The sequence below is a fragment of the Amblyomma americanum genome, chromosome 10, assembly GCF_052857255.1.
Source record: "Amblyomma americanum isolate KBUSLIRL-KWMA chromosome 10, ASM5285725v1, whole genome shotgun sequence".
NCBI classification, from domain to species: Eukaryota; Metazoa; Arthropoda; class Arachnida; order Ixodida; family Ixodidae; genus Amblyomma; species Amblyomma americanum.
This window is the reverse complement of record NC_135506.1, coordinates 32,689,922-32,702,661: the sequence shown is the minus strand read 5'-3', so window position 1 is coordinate 32,702,661 and position 12,740 is coordinate 32,689,922. Positions and strand designations below refer to the sequence as shown.

Below are 12,740 nucleotides of genomic sequence, written 5' to 3'. Positions count from 1 at the left end.
CCTCCATTAATAAAACGTCATTCGTCATGTTTTGCTTAGTCTCGACTCACTTCTAGGACGGCCCTCCTGGACGACACCACATTGGCGACGAGTATGGGATTCATTAGGACCATTGGCCTAGTGTGAGTTAATTGGCTGTCACGGTTTAGTTGAAATGGGACGACGTCCCGTTGTCTTCAGTTCTGTTTTCCAAAGCCAATTTCCGGCGGCAAATTCAACTTCATCGGAGGACTTTGGCGGCTACTTGCTTCCTCCTACCTCGTCATCGAGGACCATACCGCTGCCAACGAGCTGCGTTCGCCAGTAGTACCCAAGCTGTCGAAAGCGAGTGAGTGCGTTCATCACCGGCATTTTTTAGACGTGTGAAGAGCGTTCATGTGAAAATGAGCGAGGTTACGTTTTGAGACGCCTCGAGTTCAGTCGGTTGAGGAGGTCGCTAAGCCTAGCGGACCTACGCAGTTACCGCCATTGCGTGAAACCTGTTGCTGCGCAGACGAGGAGGGAGGGAGACCGTTTGCCGCCATTTTCTGTAACCGGCAATCGCGAAGAACGGGAGGCCGCCAACTTTCATGTTCAGTATTTAATGCGGACTGAATGATGAACCGCAAGTACGTTGTATTTGTTATCAGCGATTCAGGAGGCCGCGGTTGTTTTATAGCCGGGCAGTGACGAGGTCGGGAGGCCGCTGCCATTTCGTAACCGGCCATTGGAGGATCCGGGAAGCTGTCACCGTTTTAATCACCGGCCATTGAGAGACCGGGAGGCCGCTGCCATTTTCGTAACCGACTATTGAGGAAGCCAACCGCCGTATTAGGTATTGCATCGGAAGGCCATGCGTCATTTCTGGCGATGATGTTTGAAAGTTGAATTGAGGGACGATTGTACTAGAGAAATACAAGCCGTGAACATGATTTTCAACGGAAAAAAAAAGTTGAACGCGACGCAAGGGTTCTCCGGCGTTCATGCACCAGAGCCTTTCCTTCAGAGACCGGGACGCCCGGCGGGGCCTTGGGCACAGTGGATACAAACATTTGAACTTGATTAGAACTTAACTGGTGGTTCTTCAGCATCACCTGAAAGCAAGAAATTGTTGTTGATATACAATTTAGGAAACGAAGGGCGCAGAATTTATTTTGAACGTACTATGACGCAACCGGAGATTGCGTCGCTTCCAGCGTCAGCGTCCACAGAGATGGGAGACACTGCGCCAGATGTGTATCAGACTGCAGTGACATTACTTGCCCAAGAGTCTTCTGTGTTGACACATTTGAACGACGTCAATTCTACAACCGCGTGCAGCAGCCAGATGAGTCGGTCACAGAATACATAGCCGCACTCTGGGATCTGGCGAACGCGTCCAGTTTTGCGTCCCCAGATGAAGCAATGAGAGGCAGGCTCGTGACTGGCGTCTCATCGCTAAGTGTTCGCGAACGCCTTTTGTTAGAAGGATCCGATATCTCCTTCGCCACAGCTTCGAATATTGCTTTGCGGTATGAGCAAACTGCTCGCGACGCTCAAGAAGCCGCAGCACCACTACAAGAAGCAACGTGCTCATTGCATCAAGTTCGTTCACAGCGCCAAGCAACGCCATCGTTGCCACGAGTTCCTCCGCAAATTCAAGGAGAAGTTTCGTATTTCCATCAAGCTCGTCCCCGACGTCACGAAACCTTGCCTCCGTTTCAAAACGCCCGTTCTTCAAGACGTCCGGAGCAACAAGGCATCGTAACACCGTCTACGAGTACACGCAACTTCAGCAGCAACGTTCCGAACGACCGCAACTTTTCGACAGGGTTCCGTCAATAAGCGCGCTCAGACGCGCAACGCATAACATGGCGCATTTCTACTGCTACAGATGTGGACCGAATCGTCACATAGCGTCGCCACCTACGTGTCCTGTGTAAAGAAGGACTCGTTTTTATTGTGGACGAGTTGGACATTTTCAGTCAGTCTGCAATCGTCGTCGAGCTTCTGTGAGAGAAGTGCACGAGTATGCGTCACAGGAAAATTACATTCCAGCTGCGGCATACGCGTCGGAGGAAGAGATCACTCCAACTACTACCGTTCATGACTTAAAAACGGCGGAAACATCTGTGCCACCTTCGTACCCTGATCTTTTTCCAGATAAGCCTTGGCAAAAGTTGGCAATCGACATAATCGACCCATTTGAGCGAGTGTCTCGACGTTGTCGCTATGCCATCAGTTTAGTTGATTATTTTTCTAAATGGCCTCAGGTGAAGATGGCAGATAATGCTACCACTACAGATATTACAGATTTATTACTCTACGTTTTTGCCCATAAAGGCTATCGAGAAGAAATAGTATCCGATCAAGGCCCTCACTTCATGTCGAAGGAATTTAAGCAAATTCTGAGTAACAGGGCTATCAAGTTAACTCATTCTTCGATATATCAACCACAGGTCAACGGACAAATCGAAAGATTTAACAGAACTTTCAAGTATTTTGTTCAGCTGTCATCGTTGGAACGTGGGCCTTTTAAAACCAGAATTGCGCAGTATTTTGGCACATATAGTTCTACACCTCATCCACAGCAGGGGTCGCACCAGGAATTCTTTTTCATGGCAGATGCCATCGTACAAAGCTGGCTATTGTGGTATTTCCTTCATTTCCCTCATTGTTTGCTGAGAATCCATATCTAGATATTCAAGATTTGAGGAAAAGAATGGAGAAGAAACAGATGACGATTAAAGAATACACAGGTAACAAACTTGGATCACGAACACCCAGAATTCAGCCAGGGGACTTTGTCAATGTTCGTAAACCCCTCATTCAGTTCAAAGGAGACAGACGTTTCTCCGCACCACGGGATTGTCATTCAACAACATGTTCCAGCATCATACCGCCTAACTGGTGGCAATCTATGGAATGCTTCCAAGCTGGCAAAGGTACCGAGACAACTGAATCGGGAAGAGGATAAACATTTTGATTTATTTCAGCTACTGTTTCCGTACGATTCTAAAAGTTATGCACACGATCAATGCTGGGCGGGCCCAGTGTTGCCTCGGCAGCCTCCTGATGCATCATCAGTACCTCAGTCTTCAGAAGCAAGAACTTGCTTCACCAGTTCTACACGGAAACAAGCTGGACAATCCATGTCGTCCCACCTCCACAGTGATGCGAGTGATTTACGTGTGAACGGGTGTGGTGTGCATTCTGCCCCAAGTGCTCAGTGTCCACGTGATTTATCTGTAGGCAGGCAAGATGTGCCTCCTGTCTTGCGTGCCCAGTGTTCAGTGCTGCCTGATGAAAGTGGGCCAGCCCCAGCTGTTCCGCCTGGAAACCTACGTCGACGGCAGCCATCGGAAGCTGGACTGAGGATGTCTCCTCAAGAATCCAGTTTGACACAGGAGCGACCAAGAAGGAACACTCGCAAGCCATACTGGTTTAAGGACTATGTGTCCCAATAACTTATCTTGCATTCTTCTCTCTTGGCCAAGAAGGGGCATTACATTGAGATTTCAATTCTTGGGTAATATAATTCTAACTTTCCTATTGAAATCCATCCGGGTGTTTCACATGTATTTCAATGTCATTTTTTTCGTGTGCCGTTCATTCTTTCCAGTAGTTATTTTATGGGAAGTGAATATGATATTTCTGTGGTATATTTCTGTGTATAATATTGTACTCATGTTATGATGTGACATGTTTCGATATTTCTGATATTTCTTTCATTGTATTCTCAATATTATTCAGCATAATGTTATGAGGTTCCATTTCCCATTCAGAACATTCTTCTAAGTGACATTCTAACGCGATGAAAATAATGCTCAACAGCTCAGAAATGAGTACGATCATTTCAATCACTCACCCGCCGCGGTGGCTCAGTGGTTAGGGCGCTCGACTACTGATCCGGAGTTCCCGGGTTCGAACCCGACCGCGGCGGCTGCGTTTTCATGGAGGAAAAACGCTAAGGTGCCCGTGTGCTGCGCGATGTCAGAGCACGTTAAAGATCCCCAGGTGGTCGAAATTATCCCAGAGCCCTCCACTACGGCACCTCTTTCTTCCTTTCTTCTTTCACTCCCTCATTTATCCCTTCCCTTACGGCGCGGTTCAGGTGTCCAAAGATATATTAGACAAATTTCCTTTCCCGAAAAGCATGAATAAATCGTCATTCGTCATGTTTTGCTGAGTCTCGACTCACTTCTTGGAGGACATGGAGGACATGGAGGACACCACAATAAGATATAAAGTGACTGTACATTGTTTTCTGTTGAGTATCGTGTTTCCCTTCAGCTTTTTCTGTGTCCTTCGCTTGGCCGTAGTGATTTATTCTGCGCAAAAAGAAATTAGCTGCCAGGTGTTTCGGCGCCAACGTGTTTGTCTCCCGTTTTTTTTTCTCATTTCTTCTGTTCCCCTTCATGGCGCCTTTTTGTTAAAATATGTTCACCCATGTTGCCAAACAGTAATCAAAAGCCATCTATACTTTGCCAAGTGGTGGAGACCAGGATGAGATGTGCTAGTGAAATGCTGGCATAGAGGCAAGGTGTTTTTAGAGAATGCCGCGTCACCCACCAAAAGGATGACGATGCCTCTGGGGTGCACGCAACAATGTTCTTTGGCCCACTTCCATAATGACCGCCGTTTGTCGCAGAAATGTCATCTTCTGCTGAAACGCCAAATGTGCCTGGGATGTCAAGTGTTTACAAACGCACGAGGTATTCAGGAAACGATGCTTTGTTTCGTCTCAAAATTCTCGTAAGCAGCAGGCTGGAATGTACTGAGAGGGAGAGAGAGAGAGAACGATTTGACATGTACCGGTTAAGACCTGCGCGAGCTGTATGAATGCCAACGCTGGCGTCGAGGCGCGCTTTCATTCGGCTGCTCCCAACACGACATAAAAATGACTGTGTTGACGCTTGTTGTGAAAACTGGTAAATTAGGGAAAAGTGAATATGAATGTATTCAATTTTTCTATTCTTATTTATAATTTCTCCGGCGACACAAATGCGCGTCTCGCACTCTATTCGGACTCGGGCTGCCGCAGTTGAGTACGGAAAGCTCAAATAAAATTGCTTCCCTGAGGCAATCCTGAACACAATTCCATGAAAGCTGCCCTGCGGCGGAGTCCGCGCTGTAGTCGTACTTGAGAGCAGGCTGCTCTTCCCTCGGCATATACGTGTGTTCAAGACATGAATTTCACGTGCGTCTACTCACCGCGATGCGAGTGCCAGCCAGTGCGTGTGTGGACATCACCCATGAAACTCATGGTATTATACCAATATCAACCTTCATTCCCGGTTTACCTTTCCTCCCTTTCCCCTCTCCCGGGTGTGAAGCAGCAGGCCAGGGTCATATCACCACCGGCCGACCTTTCCTCCTTCCACCTCATTAAAATTCCGTTCTCTCTCTCCCTCGTATAAGACGAGACAGCTTCATCAGCATACGTACTTTAGGCTGATGTCGATAAAAGAATACCTCGCCCGCAACACTAAGGCATTGCGGCTGATGAAAATCTAATTAAAAACAAAAGAAAGGGGCATAGTGCCAAGACGATAAAAGAAACCATTTTAATAATGTTGAAAACAGAAAAATGTTCAGGAGGTGGAACCAGCGAAGACAGGTAAAGTTTGCCTTCTCTCTAGACTCCCCAAGCGCGTCCAGTCATGTCATGTTTTTCTTCTTCTGTCTTCCTTCTTGTTATTCCTCTTCGGCTGTCGAAGTCATCGTTGATTCACATAATGTCTTTTCCGCAAGTAAATTTGCTAAATATCAGGTAGATCCCCGTTAATTGTCACTGTTTGCTGCCTACACTATAGGAAATCCTTAGAGCTCCGAAGCTTCTTGAGTGGTTTTTTTTATTTGTAGATTCTTGCCCCTCCTTCTGTGCCAATATGTGGTCTCTCGGTCTTGTCTTCAAATGTGTATTCAAATGTGGTGTGGCAGGTGTCTGCGGATTGTGTTTTGTTAACTGATTGTTTTTTTTTTTTTGCTATGTTGCCACCATAGAAGCATGATATCCCTCTGCCCTGCAGCCACAGGAGTGACAGTGTCGGTCAACGCAGAATGCTGTTTTTCGTATGATTTCTCCACTATATTTTTTACCACGTCCTGTAACATTTTAACTAGCTTTTGATCTTTTATTATCTCAGGTTTTCTCTTTGTGTGTTTTTTCCAAGCTTTCCTGTCAATATTTTTCTTTCGTGCTCCGTTAAGACGCAATTCTGCGCGTAATGATCAAATCCTTGTACTTCAGCATCACAACGGCAGCTGCGCTCCCCACTAATGTTGACTCGCTGGAAGAAAAATGCAAATTGCCCGTGTCCTGTGATGGCTTTTGACTGGTGGTGATTTGTAGTAAATGTTCCTGGCATTTGCTTAGTGCTCTTAACCCACTGAAATGCGAAGGTATTCTTTCCCTCGTTGTGCCAGATGTTCTTTCATTTAGGTGCAAGTTCCATTTTCAGTTGCTTTCTTATAAATTGTGTAGTTGTCGGCAGCTTTTCCTCCTCTCCAGTATCTTTCGCTTTCTTTGCTAGAGAAGCTGTTGTTTCACTGCCAGAATTTCCCCTGTGCCCCTTGAAATAAATTAAAAATATTTGGTATCGCTGGAGACTTTGCAGTTTTCGCTTTACTGTGTGAAAAATAGGGTTAGTGTTGCTCGGATTCTCTTCTGGTTTTAGCTGCCGACAAGATACCGGTAAAGATTTGAAGTTTTTGACGGCCACTTTTAGACTGAATAAAATGGATTCCTTTTTTTATGGCTACAGTTTCTTCTTCAACGTTAGTGGAATGTTTTGGCGTTTTTTATTGAGAAAAATTTTCCTTCTAAAGTTTGGGCATCGTTTGCACTGAGTAGTTAAAAGTGTCATATATAATCAATTGGGGATGCTTCTGACGATAGCAAAAAAAAATCAAGCCTGCTGTGTTGATATCTAGGGATAAATTTGTTGTTGTACTGTTATTTTACGATATATGAAAAAATTGCGTCACGTTCATAAACGATTTCCTGCTGGAAATGCGCTTTTCGGGATTTTCTGGTTATGTCTCATCCTTGCTTTCGATAGCGGAACATTGCATTCGCCGTTTGTGATACCAGACAGGTTAAGCGCGTATAGATCAGATGCCGACATTCACTGCTTGCTTTAGCTTCAACAAGGGCTGTGAGCAAAGCAATCACGGTATTTTTGGACCGAATAAAGTTCCTAGTGCCAATAATCGTGCGCAGAATGTGTAAGCTCTCCAAAGTCACATCGCAATTATGTGCATTTATTCACATAACTGCCACGGCTACGAGCGGTTTCATTCGGCGATGTTTAAAACTACGCAACTGCATGCACCCCCTGAGTTAGCAAAGCATAAAAGTTTAGCACATAAACGTGCGTAGCACATAGGCTGTATGCCGGAAATAATGGAATAAGGCTGCAATGAAGAGTGGCACCACTTTCTAAAATGTTTGAAAATTCATCCTGGCCCAAGGCTCAAATCCGCTATGATTCCTTAACCGTTCCAGTCGCTATAGTCAAGTTAGGCGTGATTGCCTGAAGATTTCACGGCGACAAAAACATTGATGAAATACTTGTCGGGTTTCTACACTGGTTGCTTCCTTCATACTCAGAGGTAGAGCTGTGTTAGTGAAATGGTCTAAAAATGCCTGATATGAAGTAAACTCTAATAGAGAGATGCCTTAGTTTAACAAATCTTTTCTCATTTATTCTCCGAAGGTATAATAGCAAGGAAACTTGGATTCGAACTGCATGGACACATGAACATTTGCGCATTTGTGTGCAAACATTGCACGAAGCAGGGGGCAGTTTACACAAAAGATTTTTTTTTCTTGCTGTAGCGTCGCCCCAGCGGTCGCGTAGATTACCGTCCCCACAGTCTATGGCCACATCTAAAGAGTCCAGTCAGTCTGGTGCGCAGCTTGAGCGTGCAGGCTGAGATGACGGCGAAGTGCTGCTGTAGCTTGTGAGTGCACTGACCTCCTTTTTAATGGCAGGCGGCAGGTGGCCCACATGCACATTTGCATCTATGACAGCCATCAGGCACATAGTCTTCAAAGTCGGACAAAAGTCTAGCACGTGCATATCCGTCAGCGCCTCTTCGCATAGTTCAGAAGTCTCCTCTGCACTGGACTGCATCCACTGCTCGACCGTTGCGTAGGATTTCAATCCTCGACCACCGAAGACAAAAAGCAAATTGTCAATCACGCAGCAGCCCGAGAACCGCCTGGCCGACGGGCCTGATCGCTTCGGCGTCACTACGCTCCAGGAGGACCTCTCAGGGTTGTACTTGTGGATGATGCCAAAGTATCGGTCCCGGTCGAAGTCCAAACCTCCAAATACATACAGCTCTCCGTTGTAGACGAAGGTGGCGTGATCTTCGCGCCCTTCGGGGGGAAAGCCATCGGCGCGAGGCCGCACCCATGTCGAGGTGGACGTGTCCAGATACACCAGAGAGCTGCTGTAGGCTGTGCCTCGGCCAGAGAGCACAATGGCTCCGCCCCATACGTACATACGGTCCCCAATGGCGGACGCCGAGTGGTACATGGTGTTCTCCGGAAGCTCGCCTCTGGTTGGCACAGTATGCCAGCGCAATGTCTTCAGGTCGAGGAAATCTATCTGCGGCGTGGGTGGGCCATCCACCGGCCATCCACCATAGAGGTAGACTCGGCTGCCCACCAAGCATGCAGTTTGGCCGAACCGAAATTCTGGCCATAGGCCAGACACTTCCAGAAGACTCCATGCCATCGTTCTGGTGTCGAAGCGGTAAACTGCGCTACCCCCTTCGATATAATCCCGGCTGCTCCAGAGGTAGGCGCTGTCACCGTAGGCGACGACCGTGCAGCTGTAATTATTATGCCAGGGGCTCCCGTCCGGAAGGGACTGCGTCTGCAGCTGGTTCCACCGGTAAGTCGCAGGGTCGAATACGTACACTTCGACGGATTTGCGTGTGGTGCGGTCCACGTCCCCGCGGTCGGGGTCGAACGAGTAGATCTTACCATTAATGGAGACAGCCGTGTAGTTTGCGCCTTCTGGCACGCCATCCAGCCGCGCCGTCCACATCTTCGCTACTGCAAATTCCTCCCGGGAAAGATGCGCAGGTTTCTTTTCGGTCGTAGAACGTGCACGTGCACGTGCGGGATCGTTTTCTTCAGCCCTTCGTTTTCCTTTATGCACGTGCACCTGTGTGAGGGATGTTCCACTGCCCCTACAGGCGAACTTTCATACCTTGGGTGCATTGGCAAAAACTATATATAATGATAAGATAATAACAAAAATATATAAAGTGACTGTACATTGTTTTGTGAAGAGTTAGGTGTTGGCCTTCAGGTTTTTCTGTGCCCTTCGCTTGGCCGCAGTAACTTATTCTGCGCAAAATTAAATTAGCTGCCAGGTGTTTGCGCGCCGGCGTGTCTGTCTTCTGTGTATTTATCATTTCCTCTGTTCCCCTTCATGGCGCCTTTTTGAAAAAATGTGTTCAACAACGTTGCCAAACAGTATTCAAAAGCCATCTATACTTTGCCAAGTGGCGAAGACCAGTATGAGATGCGCTATTGAAATGCTGGCAGATAGGCAAGGCGTTTTTCGAGAATTCCGCGTCACCCACCAAAAGGATGACGATGCCTCTGAGATGCAGAGATGCACGCAACAATGTTCTTCGGCCCACTTCCATAATGACCGCTGTTTGTCGCAGAAATGTCAACTTCTGCTGAAACGCCAAATGTGCTTGGGGTGCCAAGTGTTTACAAACGCACGAGGTATCCAGGAAACGATGCTTTGTTTCGTCTCGAAATTCTCCTAAGCAGCAGGCTGGAATGTACTGAAAGGGAGAGAGAAAGTGTGACTTGATGCGTACCGGTTAAAACCTGCCAGAGCTGTATGAATGCCAACGCTGGCGTCGAGGCGCGCTTTCATTCGGCCGCTCCAAACACGACATAAAAATGGCTAAGTTCACGCTTGTGGAAGAAAGGAAAAATTATTCCTGCCTCGTGGAAGCATGGAAAAATTATTTTTATTCCAAAACCCCACAAGTCTATCACCCTAGACAACATCCGCCCCATTTCTCTTACATCCTGTCTAGGCAAGGTCTTCGAGCACATAATTCTTGCTCGGCTAACAACGTACATGGAAAACAACTACCTTTTCCCCCACAGTATGCTCGGATTTCGTGCGCATCTATCTGCGCAGGACGCCCTACTTCAAATTGCGCATGACGTGCTTGATGATACCATCCCCCACCACACTAAAGCTATCCTGACAGTTGACCTCACCAAGGCATTTGACAGAATTCGACACGATGCCATCTTACGGGAACTGCAGGCTCAACAGGTAGGCCCTAAAACCTACAACTACGCTCGCGCGTTTCTCTCGGGCCGCACTGCCTCCCTGCACATAGAGCAGATTACCACATCCCCTTATACACTCGGAGAGCTCGGAACGCCTCAAGGGGCGGTCCTTTCTCCTCTTTTCTTTAACGTTGCACTCATCCCCCTAGCTCACAAACTGGCTCTAATCCCACACCTAAAGCATACACTGTACGCTGATGATATTACCACATGGACCACTCATGGCTCTGACGGGGAAATTGAGGAAACTCTTCAGTTAGCAGCAGACGCCATCTCTTCTCACGCGTCAACCATCAGGCTCGAATGTTCCCCATCTAAGTCCGCGCTTTTCCTAATTAGGCCAAAATCTAGCGCTAACTCGCCCATCCAAATCAATTTAAAAGGATCCCCTATCCCCATCACACCCGCCCTCCGCATCCTTGGCCTCCACTTGCAGGATGCTGGACGAAATGAACGTACCCTTAAAAGGCTCAAGGCCTCCACGCAATCCGTGTTTCACCTTCTACGCCGAGTGTCCTCCCTTAACAAGGGTTTAGACGAAGCGGACAACATGAAAGTAGTGCACGCATTTACGCTTAGCCGCATGCTATACGCAACCCCCTGTCTCAAATTGAACCGCACGGAAACCGAACGCGTGAACGCAATGATCCGCCTTGCGACTAAGGCAGCCCTAAACCTACCTCGTAGCACTAGCACAGCCAAACTTCTTGCACTAGGCATGCATAACACCATTCAGGAACTAGTTGACGCGCACCTTCAGACACAGTACCTCACACTTGCCACGAGCGCCACTGGCCGCCATATACTTTCCTCCCTTCGCATCAACATACCCGCTAACCAGTCAATCCTTATAGCCATCCCTCGACACATCCATACACCTCTCGTTGTGAAACCCCTTCCTCGAAACGTCCATCCCCAATATCACATCCCTCGCCGCGTAGCTTGCGCTAATGCCCTCCATAAGTATTATGGGCAAGCCCACGATGCCGTTTGGGTAGATGCCGCATGTACAGCGCATGAAGCGGTAGCAGTTGCCTACAATCTAACCCTACCTCACCCCCTAACTCACCGTCTTCCCTCGGGCTCTACGCCTGAGGAGGCAGAGGAGACCGCCATCGCCCTAGCCCTTGCACATTCGGACGCCCAATACATCTTCAGCGACTCCAAAACGGCTCTGTCCAACTTTGCCAGGGGCAGGATTCACGCCCCTGCCTGGCAATTGTTGAACACCCCTGCCCAAAATTTACCGCGCAGGGTAGAGCTTCAGTGGGTGCCGGCTCACTCTGGGAACCCTGGAAACGAGGCTGCCGATAAATTGGCCCGAGGTCTGATTTGCCGGGCTCAGGACAGTCTCGATCCAGGATTCTCGAGGGAGCAGGCGCACACCTTTGCGGAGCTCACGCAAATACCCCGTTTGGACCATCGGACTTACCCTCCTCCCCACCCCTCTCTTACGCACTCCCAACAGATCCTCTTCAGACGCCTCCAGACCCGCTCTCTGTCATCCCCTCAGCTTTTATCCCACTATTGCGGCACATCCCCTGCATGCTCCCTATGCGGTGACCCCCACGCCACACTCTCCCATATCCTTTTCGGCTGCCCTGCTGACCCTCCCCCGCAGGGACAGCACGCCATCTCGAGCTGGGAGGACTGGGAGGTCCTGCTTATGTCTGCAGAACCGACATCGCAGCTTGCTGCGGTGACTCGGGCTGCCGACGTCATGTCCCGGCATTACCTACTTGATGCAGTGCGGGACCGCGCAGTGGCCCAGGGACCCAGCTGGGTCTGAAACTCACTTGCTGAATAAAGTTTTTCTGTCTGTCTGTTCCTTCTTGTTTTTTCCTCTTCGGTTGTCGAAGTCATCGTTGATTCACATAATGTCTTCTCCGTGAGCAAATTTACTAATCATTAGGTACATCCTGGTTAATTGTCAATGTTTGCTGCCTACACTATTGGAAATCCTTAAACCTCCGAAGCTTCTTGATTGGTTTTCTTGATTTGTAACATTCTTACCCCTCCTTCTGTGTTAATATGTGGTCTCTCGGTTTTGTCTTCAAATGTGATCTGCCAGGTGTCTTCAAATGTGGTGTGGCAGGTGTCTGCGGATTGTGTTTTGTTAACAGATTTGTTTTTTGTTTTTGCTATGTTGCCACCATGGAAGCACGCTAGCCCTCTGCCTTGCTGCCACAGGAGTGACAGTGGCGGTCAACGCAGGCTACTGTTTTTCGTATGATTTCTCCAGTATATTTTTACCACGTCCTGTAACATTTTAACTAGCTTTTGATATTTTATTATCTCAGTTTTCTCTTTGCGTGTTTTTTCCAAGCTTTCCTGTCAATATTTTTCTTTCGTGCTCCGTTAAGACGCAATTCTGCGCGTAATGATCAAATCCTTGTATTTCAGCATCACAACGGCAACTGCGCTCCCCACTATT

At 48.0% G+C, this 12,740-nt stretch overlaps 1 protein-coding gene across 1 annotated transcript; it reads right to left on the bottom strand.

Annotated features, from left to right (window-relative positions):
- Positions 1–7,865: 7,865 nt before the first annotated feature.
- On the bottom strand, positions 7,866–9,023 carry LOC144108164 (kelch domain-containing protein 3-like). The gene has a single exon (XM_077641442.1). The coding sequence runs from the start codon at positions 9,021–9,023 to the stop codon at positions 7,866–7,868; it is 1,158 nt and encodes a 385-aa protein (XP_077497568.1).
- Positions 9,024–12,740: the final 3,717 nt, after the last annotated feature.

Coding starts and splice junctions, on each gene's coding strand:
- LOC144108164 (XM_077641442.1), bottom strand. CDS start 9,023: ATGTGGACGGCGCGGCTGGATGGCGTGCCAGAAGGCGCAAACTACACG.